The sequence below is a fragment of the Monodelphis domestica genome, chromosome 7 (genome assembly GCF_027887165.1).
Source record: "Monodelphis domestica isolate mMonDom1 chromosome 7, mMonDom1.pri, whole genome shotgun sequence".
Lineage (NCBI taxonomy): Eukaryota > Metazoa > Chordata > Mammalia > Didelphimorphia > Didelphidae > Monodelphis > Monodelphis domestica.
This window is the reverse complement of record NC_077233.1, coordinates 216,527,473-216,546,275: the sequence shown is the minus strand read 5'-3', so window position 1 is coordinate 216,546,275 and position 18,803 is coordinate 216,527,473. Positions and strand designations below refer to the sequence as shown.

Sequence of the window (18,803 nt, the reverse complement as noted above, 5' to 3'; positions counted from 1 at the left end):
AGCCCCATTTTACAGATGAAGAATACTTGAGGCTATGAAAAAGGAATTGAGCCATTGAGAGCCTTCTTGGCATTTTTGTGTTGTTCTTTCTTTCTCAGTGGGGATCAGGAAAGGTGAGATGAGATAGGAGGGAAAGAAAATTGAATTTCATTCATTGAGAAAATATAAATTTAATAAAAATAAAGACATTTTGATAGTTCTTTTAAGTTTTCCAAACTCCCTGATATCCATTATTTTAACCAGTTCTTGATATAATATCAGATGGGGAGGGGTTAGGATAGAGAAGGGTTTTATGAAAGAAGTATTGGGCACCCTGCCCCCCAAAACAAAAAATATCCCCAACCAAACAAAAGGTATTGTGCCATTATTGCAGATGAGGACACTTAAGAGGAAAAGCAATCAAGGGATTTGCCCACTGTTATTCAACTAGTGAATGGGGGAGCCTAAACCCTGATGGCACAGTGGATAGAGTGACAAGCTTAGAATCAAGAAGACCTGGGTTCAAATCCAACCTCAGATATCTTTTAGCTATGTGACCCTGGGCAAGTCACTTTAATCCCCATTTGCCTTTTTTTTTAAGTACATGGGATTTCGAATATAAGATCTGAGTTCAGATCCAAGCTCTGCTACCTCCTTGTGTGATCCTGAACTAGTCACTTCTTTTTTCTCAGCTCAGTTTAGCCATCTGTAAAATTAGTCTAGTTATCATATATATGTGTGTGTGTGTGTGTGTATCCTTACCTTCTGTCTTAGAATCAATACTGTGTATTGGTTCTAAGGCAGAAGAGTGGTAAGGGCTAGGCCATGGGGTTAATGACTTGCCCAGGGTCACTTAGCTAGGAAGTGTCTGAGGTCAAATTTGAACCCTGGACCTTCCATCTCTGGGACTGACTTTCAATTCACTGAGCCACCCAGCTGCCCCCTAGACTAGATATCTTTGACTCCATAGGACAACTTATCCATCTGCAAGCAGTATGCTGGCTTCATTAAAAATAATTTCACCTGGGGGCAAAAAGCCTTTTGCTTTTTGAAGTAATTTTTTTTTTTGTAAATTGAAGCTTTGTTTCTTACATCATTGTAGTTTCCAAATACAACCCTTCCTTTTAATAGAATTAAGAGGGAAAACTCATGAAAGCATAGACAAAGGCAAAAAGGGCATAAATCATCCCTATTTATTGATGAGATGGTTTACTTAGAAAATCCTAGGGTATCAGCAAAGATACTAATTGAGACCATTAATAGCATCAGTGAGATCAAAGGGCACAAAATAAACCTACAAATCTAAGAAATGATAATAGAAAGGGAAATATTGTTTTAAAAAACCCACCTTGGTCCACATCTAGCACATCTGGTTTCTCCCTTGTCATATGCCACCAATTCTGACAGTCAAGAGGTGTAAGTTTCATCTTCAGTCCTCCTGAATGAAGACTAGCTATGTTATTTATCTGGGTTCAGACGTCTTGCAGCATAATTCATATACAACAACTCATTTGATCCTCAAGACAACTCCTTTTATGTAGGTAGTCTTAGAATTAACCCCATTTTACCAATAAGAAAACTGAGCCTCTGGAGCCTAAGTGACTTGCCTAGGGATATTTAATTACCAGCATGGCTAATTGGTAGTGAAATAGATAGAGCCCCAGGCCTGGAGTGTGGAAGATGAGTTCAAATCTGACCTCAGACACTTATTAGCTGTGTCACCCTGGGCAAGTCATTTCACCCTGTTGGCCTCAGTTTCCTCATCTGTCAAATGAACTAGAGAAGGAAATAGCAAATCACCCCACGACCTTTGCCAAGAAAATCCCAAATGAGGTCATGAAGAGTCAGACACCACCAGCAACATAATTAGCAACCAACCCAGATCTCCCACCCCATTGGGGATATTCATCTCAGTGTTTCACGAATTGGTTGGGGCAGAGCCACCACCATTCTTTCCCATCTTCCCCACTGTACAAAAGCTGAAAGAGTGAGTTTGGAGGATTCTCCAGAAAGAATTCAGGTGTCAAAGGCTTTAGAGTCCAGGGACCTGAGTATGAATCCCTCCACTCCTTCCCAATTTATTGGTGTGACTTCAGGCAAAACATTTAATTTCCACGAGCTGCCTCTTCTTGAAAAATGAAAAAGCTGGACTAGTTGACCTCTAAGTTCCTTACCCATTCTAAATCTTATGAAATTTGATCCAATCATTTAAGAAAATAAATAAAACAAAAGTGGAAGAGAGAGGGCCTGGATGGTTTGGATTTGAATTGCTTCTCTTGGCTGGCTTCCTACTGCCCAGAGCCCAGAAAGAACTGGGAGTGGAGAGGAGGAGGAGTGAGTGGGGTTCATGAGGAATCTGCAGGGCCAAGATAGGCCCAGAAAGGTGACACCCAGGGCTTTGGACCGATGGTACCCTTCCTGCCCTGAGCGGTAGGAGACAGGCAGGCAGGCTACAACTTTCCGGAGTTTCTTTTGAGGCAGGTCGTGTGGCCCTTTCCTGTTCCGAGGTTGAGGGGGTAGTGGTGGTAGTAGAGGTTCAGTAAAGCTCTGTTTAGAGTGATGGGAGCCAAGGCTAGCTCTGTATGTGTATGTGGTGTGTGTGTGTGTATCTTGTTAAAATAAAGTTGACTTTAATCTCCTGCATAGCTGGGAGGGTCTGTTTTTTGTGTTTTTTTTTTTGTTTTTGTTTTTAAGGAATGACTTTAGGAGCCCTCTGAACTCCTTGATCTAATTTAGAAAGTATTTTCCTTATTTTTTTAAAATAACTATAGCCTCAAATTAAATAAATAAAAATTTAAATGAAAAAAAATTATAGCCTCAGTAGGTATCTTAATGGGATTTATCCCTTTTTGTGGCCCTCCCTCTTGAATTCCTCTATGTGTAAGTGATGGTTTGATAGAGTATTATGTGTGTGTGAATGCTTGGGGAAAGGTGGGGGTAGGGGAAGATCACCCCACCTGAATTTGGAGATGGAGCAGAGTCAGTGAGGTCCAGAAAGGACTAAGTAACAATAGAATGACGAGGTGACCTATGGAACATAAGGGCCCTAACCTAGTTTGTAGAAGAGATGGGGAACGGAGAATAATGGACTTCTGCTGTTTTACTTACACACCCCAAACTTGCACTTGGCCTCTGAAGGGCACAAATACTGGATAGAACACAAGGAACATTCCTTTGTGATGAGCCACACATCCCCTACGGCAGGAGACTTGCTTCTCTTAATCTCTACAGGACTAGAACTGGGGTTCCATAAAAGTGTGGGTTTTGTTGACACAAAGCCATCCTGAAATAGAATTCCTTCTTGCCACCCTGTCTGTGTTGGAGAGGGAACTGGGTCAGCAACCTGACCATGGTTCTTTTACTTCGGGTCTTGGATTTGAAGGCTTAAATACTATTGAGGCAGCTAGATAGCACAGTGGATAAAGTTGGACTTGGAATCAGGAAGATTTGAGTTTGAATATTGCCTTAAATACTAGCTGTGTCACCCTGAAGAGGTCACTTAATCTCTCTGCCTGCCTCAGTTTCCTCTCTTGTAAAATGGGATGATACTAGCATTTACCTTCCACAGTTGCTGTGCAGATCAAATGAGACAACATAAGTCAAAGCCCTTTGCAAACTTTAAAGAGCTATATAAACACTAGCTATTATTATTAGTCATCCATCATTTAACAGTTGAGATAACTGAGGCCTGAAAGGGGGCACTGACTTGCCCAAGGTTATACAGGTAAATAAACATTAGCCATTAAACATTTATTTAAGCTCTTCCTCAGTGCTAAGTTCTATATTAAGTGCAGTGCGGGAAATAACATAGTAGGGTAGCAGAGGTAACATTGTGAACAATAACAGCAGAATTCAAACCCAGGACGTCTGACTCCAAGCCCAGGATTCTTCTCGCTGCTTTCTTGGGAGGCAGATTGAAAATTAATGTAACCCCGCCCACCTACCCAACCCCAAGTACAAATTGCCCACACCATACTGTTCTCTGAGCCCCTCTTCCCCTTATTGTCCTATGCTTTCAGCCTTCGGAACTTGCCGTCACACTAATACTCCAACTAAGCAGTCAATAAACCTTTCTTAAGCATTATTAGCAGCCTGCCAGGCACGTAAGAAGCGAGGTGCTTTATAAATCTTAAAGTCAGATGTAAATGTCAACCACTGTCATAACTTTCACAAGGTCTATACCTTGGCGATCAGAATTTTCTGGCATTAAGAATATGTACGTTTGGGGGCAGCTGGGTAGCTCAGTGGATTGAGAGCTAGCCCTAGAGACGGGAGGTCCTAGGTTCAAATCTGGCCTCAGACACTTCCCAGCTGTGTGACCCTGGGCAAGTCACTTGACCCCCATTGCCTAGCCCTTACCACTCTTCTGCCTTGGAGCCAATACACAATATTGACTCCAAGACAGAAGGTAAGGGTTTAAAAAAAAAAAGAATATGTACGTTTATTACTGTTTCAAATCGCCCATCTCGGCGCTGCTCCAGCACAGGCTTGTGCCTGCCTCGCCTGCCCCTAATCTTGGCTCTGCCTCCTCTCCCTGGGTACCCTGCCCCCTCTGGGGCCCCGGGCCTCTTCATTCCATCTCTGCCCACCTGGAAGATAAGCTCTTCTCCTCCTTTCTTCCCTGCCCTCAGGTTGTCGTGCCCCCCCCCTCCCGCCCCGCCCAACCCACCAAAAAAAAAACCCCCTAAAATTAAAAAAAAAAATCCGTTGTTTTCCTTCCAAACCAACAAGGCTAGCCTGGCTGTGGCTGAGCTTACTTCTATCTCCCTCCTCGCCGAGCTTCTCCTTCCTCCCTCTAGGATGGCTATTTATCTCCCAGAAAAGCCTCTTGCGGCCTCCCCCAGGGACCTAAGCAAACAATTTTAGCCTTTCTCTCTGCCCCCTTTCTTCCAGTTAACCAACCCAGCTGTATGCTAATGGTGGAGCAAACTATTGCTACTTAACTCTCCTGGACTGAGTAAAAGTTGGGGTGGGGGCAGGATGGACCCCCGTACATTGTTATGGGCCCCTCTTCCCCTCCCTCCAGCTTGAGCGGCGCGGTGCCCCCGCTCCCCTCCCCCTCCGGACAAAGCGGAGCCCGGGACAATAGCCAGCTTGCAGTTAGCTCGCTTGTAATTCATCGCTCCAAGGATCCCTGCACAGCCCCGATCTTCTTTGTCTGGGGTATTTTCTCTGCCCTCATTGTCCCGAGTTGGATTTTTTTTTTTCTGGAGCTTGGCAGCTGACCAGGGACGCTTTTCTCCTCTACGGGGCCTTTGTCCAGCCTCTGATTGAGATTTTTTTTTTCTTCCCACAACCAAAGCCTCCTTTCCTCCTCTTCCCCCTCACTCCCGACTCTCCCCAAAGCTTCTCCTCCCCCACCCCTCCGCTTCGGAGAGGCGCTCCACCCGGGACAATCACCAGATGCTGGGAATTAGCTATGTAAATAAGGGAGTGTTGGCGGGCCAGGTGGCGCAGGTACCCAGTGGGAGCAGGCAAGGGCCTTTGGCTGGGCTCCAAGCTGCTGGGGCTCTGTTTGACTTAGAGAGTTACCTGGCCAGGGGTGGGAGGGAGCAGGCCGTGTGTCTGTGCGTGTGTGCACAGGTGCAGGCGGGCCGGCCAGGTTGGGCTCGTGCCGGAGATGAAGCAGCTGCCAGGCATGACCTTCAGTGGTTCGGCAGATGGGTGAGGCTTAGATGGGTGTGGGGAGGTGGCCTGGAGGCCCTTGATTCCTGGGGGAAGGAAGTAGGGAGGCTCTGGACCTCACTGCTGCCAGTTAGGAAAGAGGCAGGCATCTCCCCATATCTCTCAGACTCAGTTTCTGTCTCTGTGTGTGTCTCTCTCCCTCCCTCTCCACCCCCCACTCCCCTTACCTCCTGTCTTAGAATCAATACTGTATATTAGTTCCAAGGGCCCTTGGCTACCTCTGCTGGCACCCTTCTCTGAAAGTTAGAATACTGATACTATCACTCTTTTCTCTGATTCTTTAATTTTTTTACCTTATCTCCCTAATTAGACTAAAAGCTTTTCTTCCAGAGGACAGGGGATTAAGTGATTTACCCAGAGTCACACTGGAAGTACCTGTGATAACATTTGAATCCAGGACTTCCCATCTCCAGACCATCGAGTGAGCCACCCAGCTGCCCCTTCTAAAGGAAAGAAAGAGCAGAAAGTCAGTGTCTTTTATCTTCAAAAAAAGTTTAGAGCCATCAAACCCCCCTTTTTTTTGAGATGATTATTAGAAGTAAGAATATTCTGTTTCTCCGAACACTTTTCAGGTTAGAAGCCCTAACTGTTCTATTTCTGAATGTCACTTGGGACAACTAGATAGTGTTTCAACTTTTCTAGACTAAACATGGACAGCAGCCTGAGTCATGAAGTTTTTACAGAAGGGGGAAACTGAGTCAAGACTAGATCTCAGAGAACTTCTGACTCTTAATTCAGGGTTCTTTCCATTACACGTTGATGCTCCCATTTCAGCAAATATTTATTTAGTACTTAGTATGTGCTTGGTGGAGAGGGGAAGTAGGGACGGGTATCATAGAGGGTAGAAGACCTGGGATCTAATCCCCACTCCAACACAAATTTCTTACTACAAAATGGAGTTAATAGTACTTATCAGGATTGTTAAAAGGGTCCAAAGAGATAGTTATGTGAAGCCTTTTGCCAACTTGAATGGGATAGAGATAGGGACTGGACCTGATATTTAATTTCTTTGCTCTAAAGGATCTCCCATATGCAGAAGCTAAGGCTTTGTAGGTCTTTATCTTCCTTGCCCCTTAAGGTTTTTGAGAATTATCTAAAGAATTTACTTGCCTGGGGTCACAGCCTATATGCAGCTTGGTGGAAAAGTGCATAGAGCACTGGCCTGGAGTCAGAAAGACCTGACTTTAAATCCAGTTTCAGACACCTGAGTGATTCTGGGCAAGTCACTTAACCCTGTGGCCTCAATTTCCTTATCCGTCAAATGAGCTGGAGAAGAAAATATCAAACCATTCCAGTATCTTTGCCAAGAAAACCCCCCAAAAGAGGTCTTGGAAGCATTGGAAACAACTAAAATAACTAAATAACAAATGGCAGAGGCAAGATTTGAAGCCAGATTTCCTGGGCTCTGAGGTCAGCTCTATCCCTTAAATCAAGTGGCTTCCTCTCAAACTTAAGCCTCTCTGAATATGAGCTTTTGCAATGTGCCATGTGTGTATGTTGAGTACAATTGAAGGTGCCCATCCAGATATGGAGAGGATGTGGTTCAGTCCTTGCCCTCTGGGAGAGAAGCTTTTAGTCTCATTAGGGAGATAAAATAAACAATTAAGAACCAGCCTAGAAGAGTGATAGTGTCGCTATCCTAACTCTCCAGGTAGGGAAAGACTAATGCCCCCAGAGGAGACCCAGGAAGGCTTCATGGAGAGAGGGTGGTTGAGTTGAACCTTAAAGGGTAGGTGGGATTTAGACAGATGGGAAGCTTTCACTCCTGTACTCCTGCAGGAGTCTCTGTGAGCTCCTTTACTTTGAAGCTGTCCAGTTCCAGCCCCAGCTTTCCAAGATGGTGAAGAAAGAGCTTGTACCACTGATTCTGAGCAACACTCATGCTACAGAGCTCTTCAGAGGACTAGCCAGAGGTCTGAGTGCCATATATCCAGGGCTCACAGTAGCATATAGTAGCTGAATATCTCACTTCCCTTCCCTACAACGGAGCTTTGGGCACCAGACATGTGGCTCATGGAGATGCTTCCTTTTTTTTTTGTCTTCCAGACTTTCATCTTCACCGATGGAGAAGATGAAGTGGTGAAGCGACATACAGGTAAGTCTCCCAGTCAGTGACCATAGAGTTTGCTTTTGGGGGAAGAAAGTCTTGGACTTTCCAGGTGTTCTCTACCAAAGGGGAAAGGACCATCCTTTCCCATCATCTGAAGAAAGGGTTTCTTGACCACTCAAGGGGTTCAGGCTGTCCTTGTGTGGGGTGGGACTGCAGAAATGGAGGGAACCAGTCTAGGGGGAGGGAGGGAAGATTCTAGCCCTGTTACATAGTGAAGGAGGGAATCCACGGGTCCCAGGGGGAACATACACCTTCTTTCCTAAGCTTCCCTGATCACAGAACCTGCCGTAGTCAGTCTAAAAGCGTCCCTGGTTCCCTCCCCCAGGGAAGGGGGATCCTCTGCTGGCAGGGGTGGGGGTGGCTGCGGAGATGGGAAGAAGTTTACTCATTGAGTGTTTATTCAGCAGCCCCGCCCCTCCAGTCTGGGTCAGGTCTCCCCATTCTTCTCATGTAAATGATTCCCTTTCAGGCCTTGAATTAATTCCCTTTGAGAGGGCCCAGCAAGTAACAGGTGGCTAGTGCTGGGAAAATGCAGACTGAATAGGGGAGGGCTGGGCTTTGGCTCCCACAGCCCTCCTGGAGCCTCCAGGCCCTCTTCTCTCCCCTTTCCCTGGGAATAGCCCTCCACAGCGCCCTCTCTTCTGGGGGTTGGGGTCCCTCCCAATTGGTCTCCCAGAAGCCAAGAGGTCTGTTAAGCCAACCTACTTGGGGACTGATCACATGAGAAAGGGCCACTAGGTGCAATCTTCTTCCTTCGACTTTCTCCAGGATGTGATTGTAGCTGACACCACCCAGAACCACTTAGCCAGTAGTTCAAATCCAGCTTCAGACACTTACCAACTGTGTGACTCAGGACTGGTTACTTAATTTCTGTTGGCCTCAGATAATAAGATCATAATAGCACCTATCTTCCAAGGGGTCAGGAAGATCAAATGAGATAATATTTGTAAGAAGCACTTAGCACATAGTAGGTACTAATTAAATGTTTACTACCTCCTAGTGGCCTTGTGCTCAGCAAAATCTATGGCTACTGGGTCTAGGATTGGGGAATCTGAGAATCTCAGAGCTGGAAAGGACCCTAAGAGATCACCTAGTACCCACTTCCGTCTTCACCCCTAACCCCCTTGAAACTCCTGAGTTACTTTAATTTAGTTAAACTCAATTTTTCCCTTCCATTCTCATCCTATTTCCTACCACCCCCAAACCATCTCCCCCTCCCCCCAATCTTTAACTTCTTGCCAGGTTCCTGGGTGGGGATATGGCTCTTAAGATTGCTGATTCTTGGTATGAGATAGTAGAAGTAGCCCAAGCAAGGAAGTCTAGAAAGCTTGGAATCTAATCTTGAAATTCATACTAAATTGCTATGTGTCTTTGGGCAAATCACTCAGCCCTTTCGGGCCTCTGTCTCCTCATCTATAAAAAGTAGACACTGCTTGTCCTCTCTCAGGGAGGTATTGCTCAGAAATATATTAAGTGTTCCTCAAAGATTGCAGGAATCTTCACTCACATATGTCTCCTCTCTCCACAGGCAATGTCATTAATACCAACTGCTCTGCAGCCCATAGCCGCCAGGCTTTATCCTGCAAGATGGCAGTGGAATATGACAAGTTCATTGAGTCAGGAAGGAAGTAAGTGACTTGAGGACTCCTTGAATTCCATCTTTTCCCATTTGTTTCATTCCTTTTCACCTTCTCCTTCCCCTGCCCTTAAAGTATCATCATCCCCATTTTATAGGGGAGAAAATCGAGGTCTAATGAGTAAAGTCTTTTGTTCAGTATTATACAACTAGTAAATAAAGGCTGGGATCCAGGTCTCTCCTATCATATCCATTAAATTCAAAAGTTCTGTCCCCCTAAAAATGTGGGCCCTTTGTGAGCATCCAAACACAAGATTATGGATGACTTATTTCAACTCATCCCCAGTCCTATAGCCCTATGTCTGAGCAGTGAGGAGTGTCTTCCCCTATATTAGATGGTAGGGAAGAAATAGATCGTTTTCTGGGGTTGTCCCAGAGGCCACCATGACATGTCTAAGGATGGTTCCTGGCCCTCTCCCTGACCCCCAGATTATTCCCACCAGGATCTCCGTAACCATTTCTCCTCTTGTATTCCCTTCAGGTGGTTCTGCCATGTGGATGATGACAACTATGTCAACGTGCCAACACTTGTCAAACTGCTGTCTAGCTACCCTCACACTCAAGATGTCTACATTGGCAAGCCCAGTTTGGACCGGCCCATCCAGGCCACAGAGAGGATCAGTGAGAACAAGATGGTAAGCAATCAGAGCCGGGGAAGCCTCAGTGTCAAGTGGGATGGAGACTGGACAGTCAAGCTGAGACTAGAACTTTAGAAACACAGGAGGCTTTGGTCATCTCATCTGACCTCACTGATCAGATGGCAAAACTGTGGCCCAGCCCTAAAAGTCAAGTGATAAATGGAAAGTAGGATGACTTGCTTAAGGTCACATCCCCAAACCATAGGTTAGAACCTAGTTTGGGGAGTTTGCTTATTTTTTAAATCATTGCAAATCTGGCACATCCCTTTCTGGAATATATCAGGAGGATGAAGGATCTCCATTACTCCTAGCTTAGAAAGGCCACTCTCAGGAAGCAAAGAAGTGACCTTGGCGTGTCTTCCTTCCAGCGTCCCGTTCATTTCTGGTTCGCCACTGGTGGGGCTGGTTTCTGCATCAGCCGTGGACTGGCCTTGAAGATGAGTCCCTGGGCGAGGTAAGAGAGTTTCCTTCCATGTCTACATCATTTCATTTTTCTCCAATGCCCAGAATGAATGAGCAAAGCTTTGGAACAGGGTCTTGGCCTTCTTCCTCAAGTAGCATCTTCGGGCTTCATTTTTTCTTCTTTCTCTAGACTCCTTCTTAGCCATTCAGTTTAGAAAGAGGTCCCAGAACCAAGCTGGAGAAATAAATGCTATTTATTTTGTGCTCCCCAATAGATTAGAGAAAGATTCTAATGAAACCTTAGCCATGCCCTTGAAGCTCTGCTGGTGGGGGCAGCAGTCTTAATAATTATAATGAGCACATTATAAAGTATAAGTTTATTTTTTGTCAAGTATAAATTTCCAAATTACATCTTAGAATGTAGTTGTTGTTGTTTTTCAGAAGTTATTTGGTCTAGTGAGAAAAGCCCTAGACTTGGAGCCTAAAGAAACTTGAGTTTGAGATACTATGTATTGTTTCTAAGGCATAAGAAGAGTAAGGGGTGTGTGTGTGTGTGTGTGTGTGTGTGTGTGTGTAAAAGTGACTTGCCCAGGGTCATATAGCTAGGAAGTGTCTGAGGTCAAATTTGAACTCAGGTCTTCCCATCTCTAGGCCTGACTTTCTATCCAAAAGAAGATTATTTTGAAGGTTGGTTTGTAAAGCAAATAACCATTCCCAATTTGCCTTTTGTAGAATTTACATATGAACCTGGTAACTTTATTTAAAATGAGATATACTTATGCTGATAAAAATTCTGAGATCACTACTATTAATATTGGGACAGCCTCAAAGAAATTCAAGCCCTTCTTTAAAAATAAGGGAAACTGAGACTCCCAGGAGAGAGTACTTGCTGAAGGTCACATAGCTGGCAAGTGGAGGAGCCAGGATAGTAATCATTCTGCTATGCTATTACCATATGTCCTTCTGGGAAGCAGATCAATAACTATTATCCCTTTATACAAAAGAAAAGAGGTTGTCATTCCTGTATAGCATTGCAACTGGGGAATGATCCCTTCAGCTTAGTACAGTTTATTCAATCATTTCAGTCATGTATGATTCTTTAAGACTCCATTTGGGATTTTCTTGGAAGAGAGACTGGAGTGATTTGCCATTTCCTTCTCCAGCCCATTTTATGGATGAGGAAACTGAGGCAAACAGGGTTAAGTGTTTTGCCAGTAAGTATCTGAGGCTAGATTGGAACTCAGCTCTTCCTAACTCCAGACTTCGTGATCTATCGTGCCACCTAGCTGTGGCACCTCCATAGTTCTTTACCTTGTACTTTCTTCATTACAATATTATGAGGGGAGATGATCCAAGTATTATACCCATTTTACATTTAGGCAAAAGGATCCAAGAAACTAAGAAACTTGTTCAAGTTCTCACATTCCACCAGGTGTGGAATCGGGATTCAAACCTAGGTCTCTTCACTCTGAAGTCCCAAGCCATCTTTCTACTGTCTTCCATGGCCTCTGAGAACTTTGAGGCACTTATTAGGAACTTAGACATTTCTCCTCACTGGAGCTTTTCTGATGGTTTTGAGTTCTGGATAAATCAGTGTTTGTTTGTGCTTATAACTTGCTAACTTTTTTTAAAATTGCATTTGCTGGGCTACATCCAATTCTTTTCATCCTCTGCCCTTGGTTGTCTTCCACATGAACAATGGTGCCCTGGGATAGGAATTTGTGAGGATCCAGGGGGATTGTTGTTGGTTGTCTCTCGAACCGAGGATGACGATTGTCTTTGTGCGTTTTTGTGCACAAAGACACCTGTGCATGAAGATTTAAGTGGAAAAGTCGATGCACAGAGACAGTCCCACTCTCTTGGCGTTGGAAGCCTGGGTCCATTGGCATGAAAAGTCGTTACACCTGGAGACTTCCTCAGCTGCATTGGATGGCCATGTTGTCCTTTGTGCTCCAACACGCCCTAAGCACTCCACAGTGCCTTGCTGCATCATTTGTAAAGCACTATATAAATGTCAGCTACTATTACTGTTATCACCATGTGGATGATGTTTCAGTTGACTGGGATTTGCTTTCCCCTAAAAGGAAAAGGCACAAGGATCAATCAGTTAGTATTCTTTCCAGCATTCTAATCCGTTCCATTAGGCCAGCAGAGGATGGTTACATTCCTCTTGCTCTGTTTTCTCTGGAGTTCCTCCCTCTTTGGAAGTTTAGACTAGGAGAATAACAAAGGAGATGACCCTCTACCTTCATCTCATCTCTTCTCTCCTTCCTTCAGTGGGGGCCACTTCATGAACACAGCAGAAAAGATCCGACTGCCCGACGATTGTACCATTGGCTACATCATCGAATCTGTGTTGGGTGTGAGGCTCATTCGAAGCAACTTGTTCCATTCTCACCTGGAGAATCTTCAACAAGTGCCCAAGTCAGAGCTCCATAAACAGGTACTGCTCCTCGGCTCAACTCCAACTCCCAAAGGCCACAAGGGGGTCAGAAATCAGACCATCAATTATAGGTTAATAACTTTATGTCTGAAAAGTCCCTTAGGATATCCATCCCTTGCCCCCTTTCATTTTATTATCATTTAAGCTGTAGAATTTGAGACCTGGAGAAGTTGTGACTTGCCTAAAATCACAAAAATAGGGAGTAGAAACATCAGGTACCCCCAAAAGCCCAATAGCCTACCCCAACCCTAGGCAAAGGGCTAAACTTTGAGATATAAATATAAGCTGAAAAGAAAGAAAGCCTTTGTTCTCAAGAAGCTTGTTCTAATTATGGAAGGCAACATCAAAAAGGGTGCTGAAAAGTGGAGCCCATAGGGAGGTGGAGGCATCCACACAGAATTTGTATGGTAGCCCCAGATGGCCAACACCATGTATACAGAATTTATATTTCTTCCATATTTCTCCAGAACCTCTCATAGCATTTGTCATAAGGTTGAACTCAAAACAGGTACTTATGAGAGATCAAATCTAAGAATGAACAACTATTGCTAATAGGGTATAGGACCTGTGATTTCATTGGCATAGGGAACTTAGCAATTAGAAAGCTGCCTTTGTCAAGACAGGTCAGTATCGTCTCTGCATTTCATAGTCTTAGAGAATTGTCTATTAATTAGAGAATTAAAGACTGCGTGACTTGCCCAATGCCATAAAACCAATACATATGTGTCAGAGTGGGACTCCAACCCAGGTCTCCCTGCTTTTTGTTGACTTTTGCCGCATTGCCTTAGTCATAATTATTATTATTACTATTATGAAGAACTGAACTTTAGATATGGAAAGTACTTTAAAAACCGTCTGGTCTTGGAATCCATAATTATGTTTTTTAATATTTTGATAACTATATTTCAACATAATTGGCATCTTTTGTTATCCTGTAGATTTCATTTTATGCATTTGAGAATAGTATTCTAAGAACGAATCCATAGGCTTCACTAGACTTCCAAAAGAGTCCATTGCACACACAAAAAAAGACTAAAACTCTAGCCCTGCCCCTTTTTACAGATGAATCACTAAGGATCCAAAACCAAAATTGTCTAGACAGTTCCTACCCACAAAGAACTTACATTCCATAGGCATCATTTTTATTTTATTTTATTTTGGTAAAGGTATTTTATTTTGCCAATTACATGTAATAACACATATCCACATAAGTTTTCTGAAGTTTTATGATCCAAACTGTCTCCTTCCCCCTTCCCAGAGCTGGTAAGCAATTTGATCTAGTTTATACATGGATTATCATGCAAAACATTCATTATTGTTCATTTTTAAGAGAATAATCATATAAAACCAAAGCCCAAATAACTAAAATGAAAAATCATATGCTTTGATCTGTATTCCAATTCCAACAGTTCTTTCTCTGGAGGTGGAAAGCATTCTTTATCATAAGTCCATGGGCAGCATCTTTTTTATCATCATGTAAAACCCACTTCCATATTGGTCATTGCTGTAAGAGCACCTTCATACCAAACCAAAACCCCAAATCAAACCATAAATACACTGATGCAAAAGACAGTCTGCTTTGATCCACATCCATCCAACTTCAACAGTTCCTTCTCTGGAGCATTCCCCGTGATAAGTCTTTCAGGATTGTCCCAAATCATTGCATTGCTGAGAAGAGCTAAGTCTTTCACAGTTGATCATCGTACATTATTGCTGTTACTGTGTACAGTGTTTTCCCGGTTCTGCTTATTTTGCTTTGTATCAGTTCCTTCAGATCTTTCCAGCTTTTTCTGAAATAATCTTGCTTATCATTTCTTATATCCATGGGCATCATCTTTAGCCCTAAAACTTATCTTTCCTACCATTTTGGTCTTTAGGTAACACTGAGCTATGGAATGTTTGAAAACAAGAGGAATTCCATTCATATGAAAGGTGCCTTTTCCGTGGAGGCTGATCCATCAAGGTGAGACACTGGGGGCCCAGGAAGGGTCTTCTGAGGTCCTGAAACACAGATTTTGAGACCACACAATCTGTAGTCCCCACCTCCCCCCAGTCATGAAGATATCTGAGAACAATCACACCTGCCCGATCCCCAAACCAGTCACAGCTGGTCAAGTCTTTATCATACTCTTTGGGTTAGATAATGTCAGGCTCAAAGTAAAAGAAAACATCCCTGGTATTAGGTTAGGGTTAGCCTGGAACTCAGTTCTTTCTGACTCGGAAGCCAGCTCTCACCAATGATGCCAATGCTGATGCCAGTCTAATAATAGAGCCTTTGGCTATCATCCCTTGCCCCCCTAGCTTCCAAATCCTACAGTTTTATGCTCTTTTTCCTGGTAGGGAAAGATATCAGCCCCTTCTTGGTGGCCATGTCAGGCTCCAGCTCCACATTCTCAAAATTGACCCTTGCTTTTCTTTCTCCTCTCATTCCATAGGTTCCGCTCTATCCACTGCTTGCTGTACCCAGACACTCCGTGGTGTCCTCGTAATGTGGTCTACTAGGAGACATTGCGTCTATCCTTTAACCCTCGTCCCTGAGTGCCCCTGGTATCCAAAGGGCTCACGGGACCTGCGTCGCGTTCTTGTCTTTGCTGTGTCCGTCACGCACAGTGTATGGGTGTATGTGTTTGTGTAATAGGCTGCTGTGTGGCCCATGGTTACTGAGCTGGGTTGGGAAGGGAGGCATCGAGACAAGGGATGCCTCCCTGGACCCTGCCTCTACCCATCATCCTCTTGTCCTGAATGAAGAGGAGACCCTAAAGTCTGGAGAAAAACAAAGAAGAATTAGACAGGGGAAGGTATTGCCATCGATGAGCCTGGCAGTGTTGGAAGGTGTCCCAGGATGGTCCAGGAGCTGTGTTGTCTGTCTCCTGTATCAGCTGCTTTCTCTCCAATTGGACCCACATTTCTTTTTACTGGTGCTGCTGTCTCAAGTTGCTCCTAGTTGACTTTTCTGGCCCTTGACCATTTATGTGAGCATCTGAATCATCTCTTCTTTTCCTCCTTCTTCTTGTGTTATATTCCAGGCTCCAGCAACCTCCAGATGAAGGTTTTTATTTGTAAAAGGTCAACTGAGGTGGGAGGGAGGATATGGGGGGGGGGGGCTAAAAGTTGAAGGAAGAGGAGGTTGGGCAGTAAGGTTTAAAAGATGTCTGAATGTTTGTCCTGGTTTGGGAGATTTGGGTGCATTGCTAGGTGAAGGGAGAGGCAGATTCCTTTTACCTGAGACCCTCAATCTCCTAGGAACTGACATATTCTGGAATGAGAGAGAGAGAGAGAGAGAGAGAGAGAGAGAGAGAGAGAGAGAGAGAGAGAGAGAGAGAGAGAGAGAGAGAGTGCATGTGTGCTATGGCCTCCTCTCATGACCCTGAGTTCACTGAAAGGGAAGGGGGCAGAAGGGAGATGTGGCCTGGAGCAGAGGGGCAGATTAAGAGAAAAGCCCAGAATCATTTGCTCCAGCCACTGGGGCTTCCTATTATTGACTGAACTATTTTCAGTCCCAGATAGCTATGCAGTATTTATATGCAATTAACCATCAGCGGTTAATTAAAGAGAAATAGAGGAATGTGTAATGGTATTTTATTATTGTTCTAAGAGGTGTTGGGGGTAGGGTAGGAAGAGACAGGTGGGCATATACCAGGGTACATGTCAATCATTCTGTCTTAGGGTTCAGTGCCTCCCTTCAGGACTAGGCATCTGCCTGGTTATGCCTTCAGGAAACTTTCCTCAATGGGAAGGGGATAGAAATGCCCTGTAACTTCCCTCTGACTTCTATCAAGCAGCCAAGGGCCTTTGAATTCATAGTTCAAGGTGGGCTGAGTGGTTCTTAGATTACACAGGAAAGACAAGGTCAGCAGTCCAGAATGAGAGCCCTCTTGGCTGTGGACTCAGAGTCCATGCCATCATCCCAAGCTGTGAGGGTCTTCCACTATTCCAGGGCACCTGACCATATCCTAGAGCTCAAGGTGACCTGGGTCTCACAGCTCTTGGGGTGCTGATGTTCATCTTTGACCCTGCATTTGGGGTCCTCAGGTTAATTTCTGAGTGTTCCTGGGTGACTAAACCCAGAATCTTTTGCTTTGTCTCTTTCCAATAACTGGGCAGAGTCAGAGCTGAACATTCCCTATCTGAGGTTGAGTGAATTGGCCCATACTGGGTGCATCTGTAAATATTGTACTTGAACAGTATTTTTTTTACTGTTATCTTTTAAAAGAGGAAAAGATAAAGAGAAGTAGTTTTTTTTTTGTCGTGTGTATTTTACCTTTTCTGTGGATCGGAAAAAACAAAAACCAAACTTCTGATAATCTTGTTTTTAAAATGAAATTGGAATATCTTATAACTCTCTACTTATTTATATGTTCCAGTATCTGGAATCTACTGTTCCTTTTCCTATTTAGTCCCTTTTCTGTTTGTATGTATGTTTTGTTTTTGTTGTTTTTTGTTTTGTTTTGTTTTTATAAAAACATAGAAAAAAAAACAAGGGAAAAAAGTTCTCAGGGAATTAAACCTTATAATTACCATGGATACCCTGTGGTATCCAGAATTCTTTGCTTTCAATAAAGCAGCTTTATTTGCTGATAACAAAGATGTGTTTTGGTCTTAATGCTGGTCATTATTCACTTATTCATATTTTAAAAACTTTTTTTTACAATCTTTCAAAGCATCCTGTGTAGGTATTATCATTCTCATTATACAGATAAGGATACTCACAACTCATAAAAACTATGAATAGTCACAAATCCAAAGAGAATAAATGGAAGACCTGTGACTCGATAGTCTTCTGATTTTCTGATCAGATAGAATTCATACATCAGACCATTGATGGTGAACCTTTTAGAGCCTGAGTGTCCAAACTACAACCCTTACACTGAATGTGAGCCCCCCACCTTATCCCAGATAAGGAAGGGAGGAAGAGCTCCCATTGGGCTGCTGGGCAGAGAGATGGGTGATATGAGAAATGTCCTCAGGCATGGAGGAGAGGGGGAAGGGAATAGCCCCCTTCAGCACACTCTGGCATGCGTGCCATAGGTACTCCAACAATGGCTCTAGACCACACTCTTTCCTAAATTATATAAGCATTTGAAGTTTTTTATACTATTTAGATTACTTGTCTTGGCTTCAATGTAGCAATAAAATCTGAATTGAAAGGACCTCAATAGCCATCTAAATTCAACCACAACCCAAAAGAAAAATACCTTCTATAACATGACCTGACATGTGACATTTAGCCTCTGCTGGAAGACCTATAAGAATGGAGAACCCCATTCCTTTTCAAGAAGTTGAACATTCTGCTTTTGGAAAATACATGATGTTATTTCTCCCCTTTCAGCCCAAATTGGCCTTTTGGTAATTCTTACCCATTATTCTTGATTCTATCTTCTAGGGCCAAATAAAACAAGTCTAATGCCCCTAATGCACTGACAACCTTCCAAATACTTGAACATGGTTATTATGTCCACTCTGAGTCTGAATGGCTAAACATCTCTTTTACTTTCAATGACCTCCACATGATATATAGTATATTATCCTCCAAAATGACATATTGGGAAACCATGGGAGCTATGAACTGAATGGCACCAAATCTGCAAATGGGCCCAGTGAATGATAATTGCATTGAGAAATCCTACAATGCTAATTCTGAAATTGGAATAAATTAGACATCTCTTCTTGGTCCAAGAGGTATACTGATAAGAGAGCCCTATGAGGGGGCAGCTGGGTAGCTCAGTGGATTGAGAACCAGGCCTAGAGACTGGAGGTCCTAGGTTCAAATCTGGCCTCAGACACTTCCCAGCTGTGTGACCTTGGGCAAGTCACTTGACCCCCATTGCCTAGCCCTTACCACTCTTCTGCCTTGGAGCCAATACACAGTATTGACCCTAAGATGGAAGGTAAGGGTTTAAAAAAAAAAAA

At 43.7% G+C, this 18,803-nt stretch overlaps 1 protein-coding gene across 1 annotated transcript in view; it reads left to right on the top strand.

Annotated features, from left to right (window-relative positions):
• LFNG (LFNG O-fucosylpeptide 3-beta-N-acetylglucosaminyltransferase) overlaps positions 1 to 17,478 on the top strand; it is a 30,535-nt gene extending 13,057 nt beyond the window's left edge. The window contains exons 2-8 of the mRNA XM_001366805.4: positions 7,711 to 7,759; positions 9,303 to 9,402; positions 9,892 to 10,045; positions 10,417 to 10,502; positions 12,728 to 12,893; positions 14,771 to 14,856; positions 15,329 to 17,478. Of these exons, the coding sequence (XP_001366842.2) occupies positions 7,711 to 7,759; positions 9,303 to 9,402; positions 9,892 to 10,045; positions 10,417 to 10,502; positions 12,728 to 12,893; positions 14,771 to 14,856; positions 15,329 to 15,395 (708 nt within the window). The 3' untranslated portion in view covers positions 15,396 to 17,478. The remainder of the gene's footprint in view (positions 1 to 7,710; positions 7,760 to 9,302; positions 9,403 to 9,891; positions 10,046 to 10,416; positions 10,503 to 12,727; positions 12,894 to 14,770; positions 14,857 to 15,328) is intronic.
• The last annotated feature ends 1,325 nt before the right edge of the window (positions 17,479 to 18,803 follow it).